The 23,053-nt window shown below is 44.5% G+C and overlaps 1 protein-coding gene across 1 annotated transcript in view; it reads left to right on the top strand.

Annotated features, from left to right (window-relative positions):
* LOC145391509 (ATP-dependent translocase ABCB1-like) overlaps nucleotides 1–23,053 on the top strand; it is a 298,980-nt gene that overhangs the window by 179,541 nt on the left and 96,386 nt on the right. Inside the window, exons 8-10 of the mRNA XM_080266138.1 lie at nucleotides 6,018–6,189; nucleotides 20,490–20,614; nucleotides 22,279–22,471. Of these exons, the coding sequence (XP_080122264.1) occupies nucleotides 6,018–6,189; nucleotides 20,490–20,614; nucleotides 22,279–22,471 (490 nt within the window). The remainder of the gene's footprint in view (nucleotides 1–6,017; nucleotides 6,190–20,489; nucleotides 20,615–22,278; nucleotides 22,472–23,053) is intronic.

Below are 23,053 nucleotides of genomic sequence, written 5' to 3'. Positions count from 1 at the left end.
CATTTCCCACTCTAGCATTCAGATCTCCCATCATTACCACATTCACATTCGCTCCAAAACTCTGTAGACACTCATCAACATCATTCCAGAAAGACTCCCTCTCTTCCTCATCCCTTTCACTACCAGGCCCATACGCACTCACAAACACCCACAACTCACGTTCAAATTTCGCTTTCACCCACATCAGTCTCGATGACACCTCCTTCCATTCACTCACACACTGCTGTACTTCCGGACACACTAACAAGGCTACACCTTCTCTTGCCCTTCCTCTATCAACACCTGACAATCTTCCATTCACACTTCCAAACATGGACTCACCCCTCCCTTTCATCTTCGTTTCACTCAAAGCTAACACATCCAACTTTCTTCTCACAAACATTCTCCCAGTCTCCTCCCTTTTAGTCTCAATAGTACTACATCCATGCACATTCATAGACCCAATCTTCAGGGTACGGGGATAACTCAATCCCCCATCCCTTTCTCTGGCCTGTCTCTTTTTAGGAACTAACCTATGCTACACACCCTATATTATCCCTTCACTAACACTCGTGGCACATTTCACATACGTTCTACATAAAATATAAGTTCTCACTAAATGTCTGAGCAAGGTACAGTACCTGTTCAATGACGTCTGTGGTTGCTAGGCATCCTTGCGTCTCCTGCACACCTGCCGCTAAGGTGTTGCTAACCTACACTATGCACCCTAAATTATCCCTTCACGAACACTCGTGGCACATTTCACGTATACTTCACACAAAATTATATGCAAGTCCATGACTACTACAATGATTCCACCCCTATCTCCGCAATTATTCCATTCCTTTTTACAGTACAACATTATTGTGACGCAGCACCTTTGCCTCGAGATTTATGATGCACTGCTAAATTGGCACACGCCACACTACTTCACAAACACTCACAGCATGTTTGACGTATATTTCACACAAATTCATATGCATATACAAATCACTATCAAATTTCATTCCTAGACACCTCTAATAATCCCTTCCCGACTACGGCGTACAAGTAATGCCTGCCTCATTCCACACTATGGCTATAGCGTACGTAACGCATGCTAGTTCCAATATATCACATAACGCTTGCTTGTTCCACTATATCTTTCACACAATATACAGTTTAGGAATTGGCTTCACTATATAAGTAAATGTACTCACAGCATAGGGCTTAGGGGAGGCAGAGTGGTGAAACCCCACTACAGTGAACACACGTCTTGCCCCTTGGCCTAACGACCGATAACTGGCACCATTTCTTTTCATGATATATATCTGTGTTCCATCAACAAAATCACATCAAAATATGCTCAGGAATAATTTATTATCACACTCAGTCCATAGGTGCTTCGGCTCGGGGAGGAGAAGGAGAATTAGTGGTGTTTAACCCCTAAAACGCGGGTCGTCGCGTTTGCGACGCTCGCCGAAAAGGACATGATGGCAGATCGTCGCATTTGCGATTCAAGTTAATTTTGAATAAACGCGGGCAAGCAGGTTCAAGCTGGTATTGTCTATCAGTACCGCCACCCATTAGCTACTATTAGCATCCTTGACCTTTGTACTACTGACCTCCGTTGTTGCCAAGTATCTTTTTTTTTACCCACCCCCCCACCGCAGCCTGGCCACCCCGGCTGTGATATATGACAGCGCGCTGACTGCTCAGAAATGTCAATATGCGCTTTCCTCCCACAAGCAGTTTATGCTAATTGGAAACGCTTGTTTCCCCAGTTGTCACACTAGCTTTTTTTCGCGCGGTTTGCCCCTGTTTAGCATCAGTTTACCACAGGCTTTCAAGGTGACATTATGGCGAATTCTAGCTCTTCCGAGTCAGTGCCTTCAAGCCTTCCGAAAAAGGGCTTTGTGACCTCTACCCCTTCTAAACCCTTACTAGGGAGTGCTAAGGGCCTGAGTGAGTCTGCTATAGGCCTAGAATTACTGAAAGCCTCTATAGACTACGGTAGTGGATGTTGGTGTGTTGTCGAGCCTTGCAGAATCAGACACTTTATCGAGTGCTGAGTCTGAGGTGCAGGAAGAGACAATTGCTGTGCCTAGTACCTCGTCAGGCAAGGCTCCAGTGCAGAAGGGAGTGGCAAGGGGGCAAAGAGGAAGCGAAGTGGTGACCCCGGTTCCCAGTCATTGTTCTCCGCAGGCCGGCCATTGTCCCCAACCTCAGGTCAGGCCGCCGCCATATCGCCTCGCACCCCCAGCCCCATTCTCTCGTCATCATCATCTGCTGTGATTTCTCCAGAGTCTTCGGAGTCTCCTTCACCACCTCTGAAAGGAAGTAGGCAGTCTGGTAGTCGTAGAGGTTTCCGTAGGCCCCGTGTTCGTGCTGGCATGAGTAGAAAAGTGTCTCCTAGTGCTAAAATTAGTGGTAAGGTTTATCACACTAGGCAACTCACCACCCAGCCTACTGTGAGTGACCTTGAACCTTCTCCCAGTCTCCCCACCACCACCACAACTGCACATTCCCGACCTAGTTCACCCACTGCCACACGGCCTGCCTCACCCACTGCCTCACCGTCTGCCTCACCCACTGCCACACGGCCTGCCTCACCCTTCGATGCGCCCACCCACTCCCAGCCTAGGCAGGGCACTCTGGACGCCTTCGTGTGGTCTGAGGGCTCTTATTTTGTGCCAGAGGATCTGCCCTTTGATTCAACTGGGTGTGGGATCCAGGCTGACTTCCCTGTCCCCGAGGGTGGTGAATGCTTGGACTACCTGTTGGCCTTCCTAGCAGCATATTTGTACTGAGACCAACAGGTACGAAGGACAATGTGCTGCAGTTTGTGAAGGTGAAGGTTCAACGCCATCCACGTTGCGGATGGCAGCATGGGTTCCTGTGACGATCCAGGAACTATTTGTATTCATCAGCTTGATGCTTCTCTTGCCACATAACTGGAAGCACAAGCTCGAGGAGTGCTGGAGTGCTGACGACCTTTGCCCCACACCCATCTTCAACAAGTACATGACTCAGGATCGTTTCAGGCAACTCATGACGTACCTGCACTTTGCAGACAACGATGAGCCTTCCCAGACTGACCCCCTATGGAAAGTGAGGGAAATCCTGAACATGATCAAGGACAAGTTTATGGCGTTCCTTCGGCCCTTCAAGAAAGTAGTGATTGACGAGTCCTTGGTTTTGTTCAGGGGCTGTCTTCGGTTCGTGCAGTATATTCCTAGCAAACGCCACCGCTTTGGAATAAAATTTTTCGTGCTGTGTGACTGCAAGACGGGGTTCATCCTAGACTTCATCATCTACACCACCAGCAATGTGGACTTGGACAAGACAGACCCCCTTGGATTCTCTGGCTCTGTGGTGAAAGTGCTTCTGGAAAAGCACTTCGGCGAGAATCATGTCCTGTATACTGACAATTATTATACAGGACCGAAACTCGCCAAGTACCTTTCAGAGCATGGCGTCGGCTTCTGTGGCACTGTCAGGAGCAATAGGGCACACTACCCTGCCTTCACCGAGGCTGCAAGATCAAAGCGGGGAGATGTGCACCTGAAGAAATCAGAGAAGATGCTGGTGATACGGTGGCATGACAAGAGGATCGTCAATATGCTCACCACAGTACACAAGGGGGAAATCCAAGCCACATGGAAGGTCGACAGAAGGACTGGCGAGCCTGTGATGAAGCCTGATGCTGTAATTGACTACAACATCAATATGCGGCTGGTGGACAAGTCCGGTATGATGATCGGAGAGATTGACTGCCTGAGGAGGAACCGGCGCTGGTACAGGAAGGTGTTCTTGCACTTGCTTGATATGTGTATGCTGAACGCCTTCATCCTGTATAAGATCAAGAACAGGAAGCCAGCTAACTACTCTCTCAGGCGGTTTTCAAAGACTTGTGTCTACCAGCTGCTTCAGCGTTTTGGGCAGGTACTGCCATCAGGTCCCAGGCGCCACTCACAGACACGTCCAGACCGCCTACAGTGCCAGGACTACCTTCAGCGACACCGCCTGGAGCCACTGCCTAGCACTGCCAAGAGGGGGAAAGCACTGAGGAGGTGCTATGTTTGCAGCCACACAAACCGGCAAAAACGAACTTTTAGACGCACCTCCTTGCAGTGCAAAGAGTGTCATATTTCCCTGTGCGCTTACCTGTGTTTCTTTGACTACCACAGCCTGAGTAGATATTGATAATAAGAGTGGAAATATGTAAATAATACTGAGAGTGACAGTGATACTAGTGCTTAGTTTTCTTGTACGTACTGACAGTGATAGTCAGTTGAGTGTAAATTAGTGTATGTAGTTGTAAAAGCACTGACAGTGACAGTGATTTCAGTGTAAATTATTGTACATAGTAATAATATAAGTATTGAGAGTGACAGTCACTCCAGTGTAAGAAGTTGAAAGCATATTTTTCTATTCTATTTATGACAGTGACAGTTTGGTGTGTAGGAAATATTATTTTTATAAGTAATGACAGTGACAGTGATGAATTAGGCACTAAACTGACAGTGAGAGTGAAAGTGAGCGATAGATATGAAGTGCGAGCGGCCGACAGGAATAAGAATAAAGTGACTGGCGTAAGGCAGAATAAAAGCGCGCCGCAGTGATCTTTCTCATTCCCGCTTCACAATACTGGCAGTGAGAGTGATTTTTATGGCCGTAATAGTGACATGCGAGCCTTTGGGAAGTACTATGATGGAAAATAATGTAGTATACGTGTTTTTAGCTGTGAAAAAGGAAATGTTTGTTCAGTGATGGGAAGACCGCCGCCACGCTGCATGTCGGCCGTACGTTTCGTTGATTTTAGCCTTATTTTCAGTGCTTATTGTACAAATACGGATTCCAAACTACCTGTACGTTGTAGTATAAAGTTTACTGTGACAGATTGAGGCTGTGGTAGAGGGGAAACCGGGTTGCTGGACGTGTGGAAGTGAAGATTTTGTTACCCAACTTTGCAAGTCTCCACAAGTCCTTTGGTAGTCCACAAAGGCTCAACACCTGTCTCTGGAGAGAGCTGAATGTAAATACTATCTGCCATAAAAATTATAATGTTCTAGGGTTAATCTCTGATTTTTGGCAAATATTTTCCTACAGGTACTCAGACCGCGATGCAACCCCGCCACACAGGGGGAGTCGGCTGTCGACGGCTGTGCTTTAGGGGTTAAAGGGACAACACACACAGTGTAACCCTACAGCCTGGCTACTTGTGAGGTACTGAGGTTTATTGCTATGGACAGGGTCCGAGGAGACTCTACAGCGTTGCCAAGAATTTTCCTCGGAAGAAAGATGCTCCCACTAGGATGCACCGAAATTTGATGGAAATTGGCTGAAAACTTTCTTTTTGTTGGCCTTTTTTCTGCTAACCACACAATTTGCGTCAATGTGGATTTATGTGCTAAACTACAAAGAACGCATTTCGTGTCAACATGCCTGGGAGGGTATACTTTACATACAGAAATATATATATATATATATATATATATATATATATATATATATATGTATATATATATATATAAATATATATATATATATATATATATATATATATATATATATATATATATACACACACACACACACACACAGACATGAGTATATATATGTACTGTACATTTTGAGATGGTATTACCTTCAGACTTTCCTTGCACTACTTTTCCTCAGTCTTCCAGGCTTCGATATTTTACCTGCTCCTCTGACTGATATATCTGTCTAGTGTGCTGGATCACTCTCACTTTGACCCAGATGTCATGCTTCTGGGTTAAAGTGTGGCGCTCTGAGGAAAGATAACCAGTGGCCATTAAGCTATTCTAAGTTGTAGTTATGTGCTAGATTGCTTGTACACTGTACGTATTCTTGTCTTACCAGACATTTCCCATACCGGACACTTGACAGTCAAGTTCGTCAATAACAAAGTAACCAAAATATGAAAAAAAACATGATCTTTGATAACAGTTAACAGTTATGGTAAAGTATTTGTTGCATAAATTATTTAGGACCCTATATAAATATGACCAATATGAGACTCCCCTACCCCACAGAGACCTCACCAAGCTGCAGGAAGGGATCGGGGAGAAGGTTGGCCTATACGTGTTTTTCATGACCGTTTTCCTGGTATCCATCATCATCGCCTTCATCCACAGCTGGGAGCTGACTCTCATCATCCTCACTGCCTTCCCAGTTCTTGCCATCTCCGCGGGCATATTGGCCAAGGTTTGTTGAAGTCATGTGACTGCCAAAGAAACACCTGAGGCAATACTGATAAGATTTATGAAACCTATATATATATAAGACTGTTTGAATATAAGTTTGCTTATATTCATAGTTACGGAATTCTTTACAGCCAGATTAATGCAAACATACCATACGAGAGAGAGAGAGAGAGAGAGAGAGAGAGAGAGAGAGAGAGAGCTGTGACGTCAGTTAAATATTAAGGAGACTTGAAAGAGCCTTGCGGCTCTTTCGGACCACTGAACACTTGTCCGTATTAGGGACATCTCTGGACTATGCTTCACTCTGGAGCAAGTGTTTTGTGGCTCTATAAAGCCACAAAACACTTGCCCATATGACAGACATTCCTGAACAGCTATCACCGCCACCACCATCATCATCTTCACAGCTACCACTGCCACGACTATCATCATCATCACAGCTACCACCACCACCACCACCACCATCATCATCATCACAGCTACCACCACCACCATCATCATCATCATCATCATCATCATAGCTACCACCAGCACCACCACAGCTATCACCACCACCATCATTATCACAGCTACCATCACAACCCTCATCATCTCAGCTACCATCACCACATTTATAATCACAGGTATCATCACAATTCTCACTGTCATCACCACCACCACCATCATCATCACCATGAGCACCACAGCTACCATCACCACCTCCACTGGCATCATCATCATTATCATCATCACAGCTACCACCACTACTACCACAGCTACCACCTCCACCACCACAGCTATCACCACCACCATTATTATCACAGCCACCATCACCACCATCATCACAGCTACCATCACCACAGTCATCATCACAGGTACCACCACAATCATCATCACAGGTACCACCACAATCATCACCGCCATCTCCACCACCAGCACCACCACCACCACCAAGATCACCACAGCTGCCTCAACCACCATAAGAGCTACCACCATCATCATCACATCTACCACCACCATCACAGCTAACACAATTACCTGCTGAATAAAACTGCCTGTTCTGAGCCCCAGTAAAGTAATGGACATCAGATTAAAGATGTACATTTCTCTGTCTCTTTCTCTCTCTCTCTCTCTCTCTCTCTCTCTCTCTCTCTCTCACACACACACACACACACACACACACACACACACACACACATCGCTCGCTGGCTCAGTGGTAACGTTCTCGCTTGCCATCTGGTAGACGGGAGTTCGCGCCTCGTCCAGGTTGCGAAAAGTTTTACTGACGAAGTGGTTACTGTCCCCCTTGAACAAGGGAATGGGTGTATGCTTGTGTGAAGGTCACAGCCTTGCCCTTAGATCGGACTGTATGAGCTCTCAGCTCCCTTCCGGGAGGGTAAAAGCTGATGATCACGACCATCAAGTGATCCTGACCAACCCGATGAATTACACACACACACACACACACACACACACACACACACACAAGATGCCTGAAACTCGACGGAAATGTCTTGCCGCCTCTTCCACGACAGTGTACTGTAACAAAACGAGGACAATTATTATGGGCCAAAACATCCCTTCAGAAAATATAAATTGATTTTTTTTTTTTAAATAACAGAACACAGGAAGGAAAAACAAATGAAACCAAATAAAAATCCATACACCAGGTTACAGGTATCCACTATTCATAAAATATGTGCAACAGTTGGATTTGAACAGCCATAGGTTGAAGTTTGGGGGGAAACCACTCAGGGGAAACGAGTTCCAAGGAGATGCAGTTCGGAGAATAAAAGAATTCTGACAGGCAGAATTTCTGCAATATGTCAGTGTAACAATCCAGTCAACAGTGCTACCAGATGCCTATGTAGCGCAGGGGAGGGCATGGAGAGGTGGCACAACAGACGCAACTTCGTCTGAGCATTTGCCATAAAAGTGTCTGTATAATAATGGAAAGGAGGCAACATTCCTTCTTACATGAAGGGGCGGTAATTCATTTGTAATACGGTAGTAGTGTTATTAATAATTCTAACAGTCTATTTATTTTATTGGTACTTTTACACATCCATTCCACAGGGGTGAGCAATATTCCAGCTGAGAGAGCACATGGCTCTTATAAATTAAAGCTAGCTGCTCATCGGTGAAGAAGTTATGGACTCTGGCCAATAATCCAAGTTCTTTTGAAGCGGTTTTAGCAAGTGATCTAACATGAGAGGTCCAGCTGAGGATATTGTTAAGTGAAACACCGTGAATTTCAATACTTTTGGATAAGACTATCGGCTTACACAACACCAGTGACTGCACCAAACCATTCCCACAGCTCACTTCCACTCTAAAGCTAAAATTGTCCTTGTCAGAAACTACCTTCATTTGAGGAACACAGTTCTATGCAGCAGCCTGTGCCAATACACACCACTCCTGTCGTTACATGACAGAGACACAGCTCTCCTAGGCACACAAAACAGTCACCAAACATAAATTATCAAACCCACCACAACAATATCCCTCCTCCATATATTCCAGCACTAGCAGTGAAGAGACACCTACATACTCACTTCACACACAGGGCAAAGCAACGCTTCGATCACAGCACCATACTATCCATCATTATCAAACCCTCTACAATAACATCCCACCTCCAGATATTCCAACACTAGCAGTGAGAGGACACCTACATACTTCACATGCAGGGCAATGCAATGCTTCAGTCACAACACCATACTGTCCAGCCATTGGAGGCGTCCTTAATTAGAGATGGTCGATTTTTTTTCAGCAAGGCGTAGAGCATGGCATCTCCCAGCCCTCCTCTGCTACCAGCTTAGATTTAGATTGGGTGTAATCACAGAAAACACGTGCCTAGCTTGTTGAATAGGCCTAAAGTATAATACACATAATGGAGCACTTCACAGCACATGTCTCACTAAGATGCTGACACATCTGTGGGGTTGGGAACAATGGGACAACCCCACAGGGGCGGTTGCATACCTACAGTTGAAGAGTCTCTTCCATCAGACGGTCCAGGGTTGAACAACAACAACAACAGCTCACCGAGTCAGTCAACTGACCAACTTGAAGAAACTCATGAAGTAGCTCTTGATATTTCCAAAGCTTTTGATAGATTGTGGGACTATTCTCTGTGATCCAAACTAGCTTGCTGTGGCCTATCATCTTCGTTCCACTGATCTTCTCATTCTAAACAACAGAAAGATAAAAGTAAAGGTAGATAATGTAGATTCAAATTTCTTTTCAATTAATGACGTGTGCCACAAGGATCAGTTCTTGCTTCCACCCTGCTTATCACTAGTATCAAAGATGTCATCCGTAATCCCATTTACTCATGAACATATGACTTAGTGCTTCACAGTTTCTTTACATTTACCCCGTGGACTGTGGCCGGGGGGTTTCAAAGTAGATTATGGTGTGGCAATGCAACCAGATTAACAACCGTTGCAAAATGACTTCAAAATAATGTCCTTCCTGATCTTAGTAATGATATTTCACACTTACCCATGAAATTCTTTAACATTATTGCGGAGTTATTGTGGTTGGAATTTTCCAGCTGTCAGGAAACAAGCAACTACTGCGCATGAGTGGGACTTACTCCTATTAAAGTCTCAGTGAGTTGCTGGTTAGACCAAGAAGCCATAACTTGAGCGTGACGTGCTAGTGTTGACAAGCTATTTCACCTTAGACCCATTTCACACATTCCCAAATTTGATCCCTAACTGCTACGATTTCGAAATCGTAGGAAAGCCGCCAGGAAGGTCATCAGAGTTCGGCACTGCTCGTCACAGTTCGGGAGAAATCATTGCCATCAGAAAATTTTCTGCCATGTTTGATAATTTGAAATTCAGTCGCCGACTAAAAACGATCATAGCAGTTCGCACGATATTTGTTGATGGATCATAGAGGTTTGTAGGACTTTGTAGGTGGTTCGTGCCTCTTTGTAAAGGATCGTGGAGTCCAAAAATATGCCGAATTCCTACGATTCACCTATGAACTGCTACGATCTCATCACGATTTTGGATCACTTCCAGAGAGAAAAAAAGTGTTCCACGATTTGCTGCAATGTTGCAACGATTTACTACAATTTAGCCACAAACCTGCCCTAACTAATATGATTTTAAGTCACGATCAGTCAAGAATTACCAGGATTCGGGTAAGATCTGCTAAGAACCGCTATGATCCTGCTATGAGCTGCTACGAATAGCAAGCATTCCCTCATGATCGCATGAGGACACCAGCTGTATATAAGGCAAGTCACGGCCTCCAGTAATCGAAGCTGGAGAAGAGAGAAAAGAAGAGGAGAAGAGTTTGAACTCAGCAGTTGCAGTGTTCACACCTTTCCCAGTGTTCCCCGCTCACCTGCTTTGCCTACACTCCTTTGATCGGGGGCTGTAGGCAGATCTCAGTGCCTACAATGCCAATCCAGGGAACCGTGGTTTGGTTCAACTGTAGGGTGAGGTACTGGTTCATTAAGCTCCGGGACTCTGACTCTGATGTCTTCATGCAGAGCCAAGCTGTTGTTGCACCAAAACCATGGCATCTCGAAAGATCTCACGGGGATGGTGAGGTGGTGGAGTTTGCTATCTTTGGGGCTCCTAAGGGTCTTGAGGCCTTGGATGTTCCCGGGCCTGGGGGCATGACAGTGCAGGGTTCTACCCATGCTCGGTGGGGCTCCTTGGCCCGGGGACACCAGGCCAGGGTCCCTATGAGTCCTGAGGAGGTTAGCACCATCATCGAGATGTGCATTGCGATGGCAAGGGCTTTTTGTGAGGGTGACAAGAGGTTTTGTGTATTCTTCTCCCCAAGGTCTTTGAGGAAAATGGGCTTCCTCGCCCTGTCATTCCCAAGTGATTCGCCCAAAATGTACGTCCTTCCTCCTGTCATCATCGAAAGCATAAGGCCCTGCCACCACAGCCGATCACTTCCTGTCGGACATCAAGGAAGCAGCAGTAGTTGGAAACCCCATTAAATCGGCACAACTGCCAATCATTGGCTATCAACCCAGCTCTGGACCACACCAGAATAATGGCTTTAGATTCTCCTGGCGACTGCCACCAGCCGCCAGTGCCTGAAGAGGAGCAGGACTCTTCTGACACCGCTCCTATGGCTGAGGATGCGTCGACCAACTCCTCAATCGAGGTGGATGTCGCTGAGTCCTCCCCGCCCCCAGCTGCATAGGGTGGCCCGTCTTGCCCTACACTCAATTCAAAAGACCATCAGCTCGAAATGTCTTTTTTTTATGTGAGGAAGAAGGAACCAAAGGCTGAGCCTGCATGAATGCTTCTTCCAAGAAAAAAACAAAAACAATACAAAGGAGAGACAAATGCAAGATCCGTTAATTTCGAGATGCCTAGACACACTGCTTTTGAAAGACTGGAGATCATAGGAAGTAGGACATACAGACAGAGGGAGACAGTTCCAGAGTTGACCTGTTGCATAAATGAAAGACTGGGAGTAATGGTTAATTCTTGCATTAGAGAGCTGGACAGAAAAGAGATGAGAGTTTGTTGCTAGACAGGTGCTACGCGCCCATCATAGAACTGGAGAGATGCAAGCAGACAGTTCAGAGGAGCAGTGATCATTGAAGTAACGATAGAAAAAAGATAAAGAGGCAACAGTGTGAAGATACAGAGGTTGAAGGGAGCCAGTAAGAGGAGGAGAGTTGATGAGACGAGTAGCCTTTGACTCCACCCTATTGAGAAGAGCTGTATGTGGGGAGCCTCCGCACACATGAGAGTTGTACTCTAAACAGGGATAAATAAAACCCGTGTATAAAGTTAACAACTGTGCAGAGGTAAAGAAGGCATGGAGTTGGCTTAGCACACCTAATCTCTTGGAAGCAGATTTTACAAGAGATGCAAAATGATCTTTCCAAGATAAGTCCCATGTGAATGACACCCCAAGCATGTTCAAGGATGATGCAGGATTGAGCTGGATATTATTAAACATAAGTGGGTGCTCCCATGGAAGATTTTGACGGGTTGATAGCTGTAAAAACTGATTCTTTGATGCATTGAAAACAACAAGATTATTCTTACTTCAATCAGAGATACGAGCCAAGTCAGACATTAGGTGTGCCATAGCCTCATCCCTTGTTTGTTAAAGTAACTGCTGAGACAGACGTTGCGGGAACTGAATGGAAAGGTGAAGGGAGGATTCATCAGCGTACGAGTAGATAGGATTAGATGTACAGCTTAAAAAATCACTGATGAATAAAAGAAAGAGAGTTGGTGATAGGCCAGAGCCCTGAGGAAAACCACTGTTGATAGATCTAGGAGAAAAACGATGGCCGTCTGCAACACCAGCTATAGAACGACCAGAAAGGAAGCTAGAGATGAAAGCACAGATAGAAGGATAGAAACCATAAGAGGGCAGTGTGGAAATTAAAGACTTATGCCATACTCGATCGAAAGCCCTTGAGATGTCAAGTGCAATGGCAAAGCTTTTGACAAAGTCCCGAAAGGAGGATGACCAGGAGTCTGAAAGGTAGGGGAGAAGGAACCCATACTGACGATCAGAAAGAAGGTTGTGATAGGTAAGATACTTTAAAATTTTTCTGTTAAGTATCAACTCAAAAACTTTTGAGACACAGGATGTTAAAGCAATTGGACGATAGTTAGAGGGTTAGGAATGGTCACCCTTCCTTGGGACTGGCTGAATGATAGCAAACTTCCAGCAAGAAGAAAAGGTACAAGTTGAAAGACAAAGGTGAAAGAGCTTACCTAGGCAGTTTGTAAGCAAAGAAGCACAGTTCTTGAGGACAACAGGAGGGACTCCATCAGGCCCATATGCCTTGTTAGTATTGAGGCCAGTGATGGTAGAAAATACATCAGCTGAAGAAATTTTAATGTCAGTCATGAGGAAGTCAGAGGGGGGAAGTGATGGCGGAACAGCAATGGAATCGTCTAAGGTGGAATTGGAGGAGAAAATCTGAGCAAACAGATCTGCTTTATCAGTTGAAGAAATAGCTACAGAGCCTTCAGAATAGAAAAGAGGAGGGAAGGATGATGAGGTAAAGTCGTTAGAAGATTTTTGGCAAGGTGGCAGAAGGAGCGGGAAGAATTCGAGTTGGAGAGTTGAGAGCATTTAGTACAGAAGAAATTATTTTTAGCAGAGCGAAGAGCAGACTTAGCTTGATTCCGGGCAGAAACATAAAAAGATGTGATTCAGGGGTGGGTTGGCTCCGATACCTTTTATAGGCCCTCTTGTTGCGGATGGCATTAGAACAAGCGTGATTAAACCAAGGCTTTCTTGCATTAGTCAAAGGATATAAGAAAGGAATGTATGCTTCCATGCCCGAAAGAATAACCTCTGTAATGTGCAAGGCACACTCAGATGGCTCCCGGCCATGGAAGCAATAATCATTCCAGGGAAAATCAAAGAAGTACTGCTTCAGGGCCTCCCAATCTGCAGCTCCAAAGTGCCGCAGATGACATCTCTTTAGAGAGTCCACAGATCGCACCGGAGTGATAGGATAGGTTAAGGTAACAAGGTTATGATCGGAGGAGACCAACGGAGAGAAAAGATTAACAGTGTAAGCAGAAGCATTAGTTGTAAGGAAGAGGTTAAGTATGTTGGAGCTCTCTCCAAGGCGGTCAGGGATACGGGTAGCGTGCTGTACAAGCTGCTCTAGGTCATTTAGGATAGAAAAGATGAAGGCTTGTTCACCAGGTGGACCAGCGAAAGGAGAGGAGAGCCAAAGGTTGTGGTGAACATTGAAATCTCCTAGAATGGAGATTTTAGAGAAAGGAGAAATGGATAGAATGTGATCCATCGTAGAAGTAAGATAGTCAAAGAATTTTTCATAGTCTGTAGAATTAGGAGATAAGTAAACAGCGCAGATATATTTAGTCAGAGAATGACAGGAGAGCCGAAGCCAGAGAGTAGAGAATTCAGAAGAATCAAGTTCAGGAACATGAGAACAAGATAAGTCGTTGCGTACATATATGCAACATCCACCTTTGGCTTTGAAATGAGTATAGAGAAAGTAGGAGGATACAGAAAAGGTTTGCTGTCAGTTGCCTCAGACAGCTGAGTCTCAGTAAGGAAGAGAAGGTGAAGTTTAGATGAGGAGAGATGGTGTTCAACAGACAGAAAGTTAGAGGAAAGGCCACTAATGTTGCAGAAATGAAGAAGAAGGGAGTCAGACAGTGGATCCAGGCATCTTAAAGAGTCGTCATCGGGAGAGGGGCGGATAATGGGGTCATTAATGGTCCCCCCCCCAGGGACTCCGAGGCCTGATTTGTTGCAGCCATGTTTCTTTTTTAAGTTTGAAAAGGAAGTGTTGTGTGTATTGTGCATGTAGTTTGGTGTTGGCAGCTAGAGAAACATGTACTGGAGAGCATGCTGGCCTACTTTCTGAATACTGAAACACTGAAAAAGTTCAGCAAAAAGGGATGGTCAGAAACTAGTCCTGAGGGCTGATGAAATGGGAGCTCCAGCTCTCCCTGTCATCAGCTTTCCATCCACCTTGGGAGTACTGCCTACCAATGCTTGGCTCTTGGGACCCACACCCGGTTGTACCAGTTCGGGGTATCATGCTACAGTATAAGACCCTGTACTATCTTGTCTGTGTGGATGACCCGGGTGTGGGGGATCCATCTAGCCTGATTGCCAGGGGTGAGACGATCGATCATACCGATCTTCGATATTTTTATTTTATGCTACATGCTTGCTGGACTCCTTATAACAGCCATTGAGCCTCCTGCCCTGTTCATCTTTTTACAAGTCTTGCTGTTAACTCTTTTGTTTGGCCTAATGCCCCTGTTAGTGGGTGATGGCCCGTTATCCCTATATAATTGTTTCATGGCAATCATTTCTACCCGTTGTCCAGTGCAGTAAAAGTCTTGAAGATGTCATGATTGCCTCACAGGTTTCAGGAATAAGTTTACTGATTGTGTGTGCATCGCCCTAAATCCATATTGAATGTCTGTAGCTGGATAGCTTAATGTTTTGGTCATTTTCAGTTCTGGTTCCAATGCCTTCCTTCAGAAAGTGTCAGTTTTTTCAGCTCTGGGACCATCCCTGTCCACAAGCTCTTTGAATATTTCAGGGTCCATTCTTAGAAAATTTCTGATGCTGGTGACATCCTCCTTGGCTAGTTCGTTCATCAGGTGCTCATATTGGCCAAGCCACATCTTCTAAGAAGCCAAGGCTTTGTCCAAACATATTATCTCTTCATACTTCTGGTTATCTTTTTGGGTCAGGTCAACAAAATGTACAAAGCAGCATCAACTTCTCTTTCTCGCTCAATGGCACACTACAACTGCAGCAGTTCTTTGTGCCGGCTGGACAACAGCAGTTCACAGCTTCTGTAGTCACAGGTATCCAAAACAGGAGTATCCAAGTCGTCGTTAACAGGTGAGCTAACAAGATATGAATGAGGAACCCTGGAAATGTGTTGCCTTTTATCAGGTCCATGACCAAAAAATCGTTGCAAGACTTGACAATTAGTAGTGTTCGTGGACAATGGAAGCAGTTCTTGACAAGTCTTGATGATTCGTAGCAAAGCATGAGGTGTTGCAGGTAATTCGTAGATAAATCGTGACAGCTTAGCATGAATTTGTCATGTTCGTGGCGGGGTTGTAGGTGATTTGTATGTACTTTGTAACAGTTCGTAGCTAATGCGTAGCCAACTGGTAGGTGATGACGTCACAGTAGAGCGACCAAGAACCGTCAAGAATTTTAGTTCGGCACAGTTCGGCGCTCTCTTACGAACAGTTCAGAAATGTATGAAAGGGGCTAACCCTCTCTTCCCTTAGCCATTGTTGATCTTGCATTCTATTGTCATTAAAAGGCGTTTTTTCGAGACAGGTTTGAGCCTTCCTCGGGTGTTAATGCCATGGTAAATGGATCTGGAAGTCCATGAATTTAGTTCATAGTAGCTACTGTTACTTTGCTTCTGGGATCAATCTATGGACTGGGAAGGAGAGCTGATAGGATAATATCCTATTAAACTGCTTGACGCTGCTCTTGTGAGAAACTCTGCAGAACATTGTAACAAATCCTGCTCATATGAAATAAGTCACATATTTCCCGATTTGATTCAAGTGGGATGCATTGCACCCCACGAACTAACCACCAATTCATAAAGTTTTATATTTTAAACTCCCAACTCAGCACAGCAATCTCCATGAATCAAGACTTATCTAAAAGTTACTGAATCAAAATAAAGCAATATTGTCTCATTTAACGTTGGAAAAAAACAAATAATATATCCAGTATACAAAGCTGGGAATAGCGCCGCTACTATTTTAATAGCGATGGTGGTAATGCCATTACTTTTTTTTAGCCAGTAGCGGAACTGAGAGCACCGCTACTTTTTGGCTTTACACACGCGTTACCGCGCTCCTCGCTACTCACGCAACGAATACAGGTCCGGAGTCGGTGAGTACATACAGATATGCCGACGGTTTGGTTGTAGTTATTAATGACGAAAAATAATACTTTCGTCAATTTTGTCAATTAATTATGTTTGTTCTTCATTACATCAGTAGCTTATTATTATTTATTAGTAATGTGTGATAATTAGACAGGAATTTGCTAGTTAATTATCGATCATTTAAATTAAGTCAAGATAAATGAGGATGTCAGCTAGATGTAGGCAACACACACACACACACACACACACCTAACTATCCCCGTCTCTAACTCCCGCTCTCTCCCCCACTCTCTCAGACTAATTTTTACCCACTACGTTATTATTTCGTAACAGTATGTTACTTTCAGTTTAAAGTAATGGAAAAAAAAAACATTGCTATTGTATAAATAGCCTTTAAAAGAAAGCCCCAGTTCATTTTTACTTTCGTTTTCGTACATATTTTAAATAGGTACCACTGAAAATATAATAAATCTATATAATTTGTATCAATGGTAGGCCATATTAATTTGCCTTTCATATACGTATGTTACTTTCAGTAGGTATACTAGGTAACAGTGTAAAAGAACATTTGTTACATTGTACAGTAAATAGCTTTTTCCTGTACCTTCGGCTCTAAGCTTCATTAAAGTGACATCGACATGTATATGATTTTTTTTTTCCTATAAGTATTTACTGACATTACTGGTACACAACATAACCACTCAGACTGACTAATATTATCAAAACAGTATATAGTGTATTGCTGTATCACAGATTTTTGTTAATTTTTCCTTTGTCTACCTTTTCCTTATCCAAAGTAGCGGGAGCGCCGCTACATTTCGTATCAAGTAGCGAAACCAGTAACGCCACTACTTTTTCGAGCTAGTAACGGAAATGGGAGCGTCGCTACTTTTTATTAGTAGCGTTCCCAGCATTGCCAGTATACTAACAGACAGGTATTGCCTGATTCCTATATTACGTTCAATGCAACCAAAATTCCTATCTCTAACGGTATTGAAATTCTTGGTGTTTCGCTTAATAGATCTCTCATGTTAGGATTATTATCCAGAATCCGTGACCTCACTGACGAACAGTTAACTATAATTTACAAGTCATGTGTGCTCTCAGCTCAAATACCGCTCACTCTTGTGGAGTGGATGTGGGGAGGTTGCACTTAAACAACTAAACAAAATTGAAAACAAAGCTAGAAAAATAATTAACAGCCCAATAAATACCAATGAACTACAACCTCTTCAAGAAAGAAGGAATGTTGCCATCCTTGCATTATTTTACAGATACTTCTATGCTAAATGCTCAGTTGTTGTTGTTGGATATTGGCCCCACAACAGAGGTGGGGACATGGGCAAACATGAAAGTCCATCAGAGGTTGGCAGGAATAAAAGTGGACAGGCTGAGAGAAAAAAAAAAAAAAAGCAGGAAAGACGGTCACAAAAAGTCCCAGGCAAGGGCAGCAAGTAGGTCAACGGCAAACAGCAGACAGATGGAACTGGAGGCAGCAAAGTTAAGACAAGAGTCTGGTGGCAATGCAGTGAAGCAGGGCAGTGCGATTTGGATCTACCTCGACGCCTGCGTGGATACTAGCTGCTTCTTTAGATGGAGAGAGGGAGTTGGAAATGTACGCCTCATGGATATCTTGATACAACTGCAGATAGATGGAAGGCAGAGCATCATGATCGTCAATGGGATCCATGAGGTCATACAGAAGCTCCTAAAGGTAAGCATCAATGCAGGACTCCAGTCGTGCAGGGTCGGAAAGAGTCAGAAGAAGGGCCTCAATGCGCTGGACGACGCTGGAGGGGCCGGCCTTGCCGTTGCCACCCTTTTTATTCTTGGTCTTGGTTTTCTTCTTCTTCTCCTTAGGTGGAGGGGGAGAAGAAGAACAAGCGACGGCGTCAGGCGGTGGTAGAGGTGGAAGAGGCGCCTCCACAACGTCAGGAGCAGATGGAGAAGGCAAGGTGGGGGGCTCTTCCTTGTCCAGATGGACGGAAGGGACGAGAGATGATAGCTGCTCCTCCCCAGCTCCTGACGATGGGAGATGAACCTCCACGACAGTCTCCCCAAGGTCGAGATCTATGGCCTGTGATGGTTCTGGGTCAGTGATCACAGGGCCAGTAATGGTGACAGTTGCCCTGTTGAGTGGGGCATCCAGCCGCAGCCGTTTCCGTGGTGTCGTGCAGGGTGGTGGTGGCTGCCACTCCTGATGAAGGGGGAGACGTGTATTGCGGGCAAAGCTTCGAGGCATGGCAAGGCACAGAAGCCCATTCTCCTCAAAGATTTGAGGGAGGAGAAGACCCAGAACCGCCTTGTCACCCCCACTGAAAGCTTCAGCTGTCATGATGCACATCAGAACGAGGGTATTTGTATTGGCAGAACCCCCAGGATCCCTAGGCCGGCGTCTCTGGGCCAGGGGGCACCGCCGTGCGTGGGCAGAGCCCTTCACAGCAACAACACCCGGTCCAATGTCATTCCTAGCTCGGGACCTTCGGGGGCCCGAACGACACGAATTTCCACCGTCTTTCCCTCGCCGAGAGAGCGCTGGAAATGCCATGGATTTGGTCCAGCAATCCCAGAGATGTGTACAAAAACAGCGCCAGTGTCCTGGCACTTATGAACCTATAGAACGCTCTCACGTTGAACCAATTCACGGGTCCCTTGATGGTAGTGGCTCTTGGCGGCTCGGATCTGCTGCTGGGTGCCCCCCTCAATGGGTTGCACACACAAGCAGAAGCGTTGGTATCCTTTCGAAGCTCGGGCATAGTGGTGACTGGCCAGGCCAAGCAAAACACGGAGAGTTAAATGCTCAGATGAAGTTGCATCCATTGTGCCACCATTCCACGCCTTCTGTGCTGTATGGACATCTAGTAGTGTTTATTTTACATTAACAGTTCCACAAGTATGAAAACAAGAAAAGTAGCTGGACCCAATATACTTGATCACTTACATGCAAATTTAGTCATTAACTGATGTGTAAATAAAGTATGCTTAAGGGGGAAAAAGCACATAAGAAGTCAGATTTTTAGCTAATTTGTATTTCCCTTCATGACTTGCCAATGCATTTTATGTATTTTTGGTCTGCTAACTGAAGAATCGATAAGCAGTATTCGTAAACCTGACATAAACCTTTACTTAAATCTTCTTTTCTTGTGTTACGTTAAACATTTGTTTATGTGAAAAGAATGATGTTCATGGCTTAGAGATGTATGCCTTAAGTTAGCTTTTCCTCTACTCCAGCATTAACACAGTTTCGAACAGATATTTTTACCTAGATGAGGTACACCCGAGGAAAGTTCCACGTTATACTCTCGCCCACCACCTCGAAACAGTGAGACAAGTGGTAGCGAAGCAGTAGCCAACATTCATCTATCTGGTAACTGTGTGAGAAGGATGGGGATGGAAGAGGGAGGGGTAGGAACTATCAGGTCACCCAGCCTTCCTCCTCCTTTAACCTCCCCCTTCCCACACAGTGGTACCAGACATTTCAGTGTCTGGCTACTGCTTCACTAGTGGTTGTCTCACGCATAAAGTCCGAACTGGCAGGCAGATGTATAAAGTGGAACTTTCCTCGGGTGTACATGGTATGCAGCACCCAAATGCACTGTATCAAGGTGCCCAACTGAAAGATTTTCTTGCCCAAATGTAGCGTCAAAGCGCCGAGGTAAAATGCGTTCCTAAATGGTGGTTGAGGAAACCCTTGGTGCAATGAAAGCATATCCAGCTCGCTACGGGAAGACTGAGTTTCATTCTCAGGTCGGCCAGACATTGGGCAAGGTATATTTCCCCATTGTCCTTGTTCACCCAGTGCTGGAGCTGGATATTTATTGGATGGCTGCTCGTTGCATAAGGGAAGACTGAGACACCAATAACTGACCTGAATGATCCTCGTGTAGCTGACATGTAATGATCCTAAGTTTTCTTCTTCTTCTTCTACACCTCAGATGCAAGCCAACCTTTCGACGGAAGTGATAAACAAGTACGCCGAAGCCGGTAGCGTGGCTGAGGAGGTGCTGTCAGCCATCCGCACGGTGGTGGCCTTTGGCGGTGAGGAGAAGGAGGTGGAGAGGTAGGTGGAGGTGGAGCTGGAGAAGGAGATGGTGGAGAGGTATGATTTATTGCTATAGTTCCTCCACTTTAACTTGGCCTAAAATTACCATTTCTCCACACTGAATGTTGAAGTGTGCCAAAAGGTGAAGACTAGTCACGAAAGTGTTATGTTAAAGCTGTCGAGCCGTATTAGTGCCTTATCCTGCCATTGAACTTCAGAATGAGCTCCGAAGTGACGCAGACCTGCGCCAGGTTGTGTCTCCTCTTATTCTAGTTAATGCCATTATAATGTTATAGAGCTGAGAGTGAGTCATAAAATCCTGGGAGTTGATACTGTCTCCAAATACCCTCTCATGGTTGGGGTTTCCATATGATTTAGCTAACGTCAGAGTTCATGCAGCTAAGACTGACTTACAGAAGCCTGAGACTGCTAATGACCCCTTCCTCAAAATAATGTTCTTACTCTTGTTACACAGAAGTCTGTTAAATATTAGTCCTTTCTCCGTCAGATCAGTGGCACAATGTCGGAAGGAACTAAAGATATCCCGACGAAGAAATGTTTTGTCATATTGCAACTTCTTTTCCATAGCTTACTGACAGAATAAGACATTACTACAGCTCTACAGCCTTTCCACAGCACATCTTTGTGACTAGCAGCATATTGTAGTGCAAACCTTTCCTTACCACTCAACATTCAAGATGGAGAACTGACATCTTTCCGCCAATTTTAAGTGAAATGAGTAAAGTTGCAGTGGGTTAAATGAGTGGTCCCTTTCGTTCACTCCAGTTCTCTTTAATTCCTCAACCTCACTGAACATATGCCTTCTCTTTAAAAGAACACAATTTGAATTTGGACGTCAAGTCTAGGAATCAAGTTCGCCTGATTTTTCATCAGTTATACTACCTTAACCCCCTCCCCTCCATCCCCTGTCCAGACGAAATGAGAACCCACGCAATGATGCTGCCAATACAAGATGATTGTACAGAAGAGTCTTTTGAAATCTCACATGTCAAATGTTATGATGATTAACATTTTTCTTTGACTTCAAATCGAGTTATTTCTGAAGTGACACAGGTGGATGAAAGTGAGAAGAATCGATGGATCTGATGGATCACTGCAATCCCTTTTCGCAATGTTAATGAACGATCCTGGGTTGTCAGGTTCCAGTTTCGTTTGACAAAGTCCTTACAACGGTCGAGGATCGTGGTAACGCAGGATCGCAATGTGGTACCCCATGACTGTTCTTTGGCGATGCAAAAAGTGATTGTCACGATGCGTCAGATCCATCGATTCTTCTCAGTTTCATTACATCACTTTAGAGAAGCTCGGTCTTAAGGCTTGACATGTGAGATATCAAAATGTTATATAATCATCTTGTACAGGTATCATCATCTCGCAGGTTCTCATTTCGTGTGAGCGGGGGGACGGGTTAAGGTCTTTGAGCATCCTGTTTTTCTCATTATATTCTACAAGCTAATTTTCCTAAGCTTAGATCTGATTTAGTACATATTTCTGCCCATAAATTACTCTCTCTGACATGATATTTAGGGGAGAAGGGTAACTGACATGCTATAACTGTTAAATAAATACTATGGCCTATTAAGAAGCTTATAACCTGAACCGTATCCTCATTGCCCGTGAAATCAAAACATTCTCTCATGCACAGCTTGCTTCTTCCACAGATACGACACTAAGTTGGTGTATGCCAAACGTACGGGCATGAAGCGTGGCATGGTAGAAGGGCTGGGCATGGGTGTGGTGTGGCTGGTCATCTATGCCGCCTACGCTCTTGCCTTCTGGTACGGTATGGGAATGATTTTGGAGTCCAGGAAACCGGATGGAGACCGCTCGTTTGACCCATCTGATCTGGTTGTGGTGAGTGGCTGGGTAAATCCTTTCCGTCTAACAAGGTATTTTATATTTTATTCAAGGATTCTTTAAGTGATTTTATCCTTTATGAAATTTTTGCTGCAACCTCAGAGGCGGCCAGATTTAATCCCTGTTCATAACTGTGTGGCTTACTGAGTCACTTAATTGCAAAAAAATAAAAAAAATAAGAAAGAAAGAAAGAAAAAGAAAGAGAAAGAAATGTGGCAAGCTGCAGCGTAGAACTTTTATGAGCGTCAGACTATCACTTTCATAGATTTCTGTCGCTCCCGCAGGTGCGTGCGTGTGATGTGCATCTGGGATGCGTTTATGGTGTGTCTGAAAAAAGGAAACCTGGAATGTATTGGAGTGATGGAGGGTGCGGATATTATAGGTGTTCTTTGTTTTCTATGAAGTGAAGGTTACAGAATTCATTAGCCCAGTCGGTATTGTAGATCTTTCGTAAAAAAAAAAAAAAAAAAGTTTTCAAAATATAACGAATATGTGTCATAAAGCTGAGAAAAAAGGAAGAATACAATAGTCACAGAACTAAAGAGGTTAAATTTATCCATCCGTTAACATTTTCTTTTA

Source organism: Coenobita brevimanus, chromosome 18 (assembly GCF_032717465.1).
Source record: "Coenobita brevimanus isolate Jiangsu-jjx chromosome 18, ASM3271746v2, whole genome shotgun sequence".
Lineage (NCBI taxonomy): Eukaryota > Metazoa > Arthropoda > Malacostraca > Decapoda > Coenobitidae > Coenobita > Coenobita brevimanus.
Note: the sequence above shows the minus strand (reverse complement) of the source record. Positions and strands in the feature narration are given on the sequence as shown.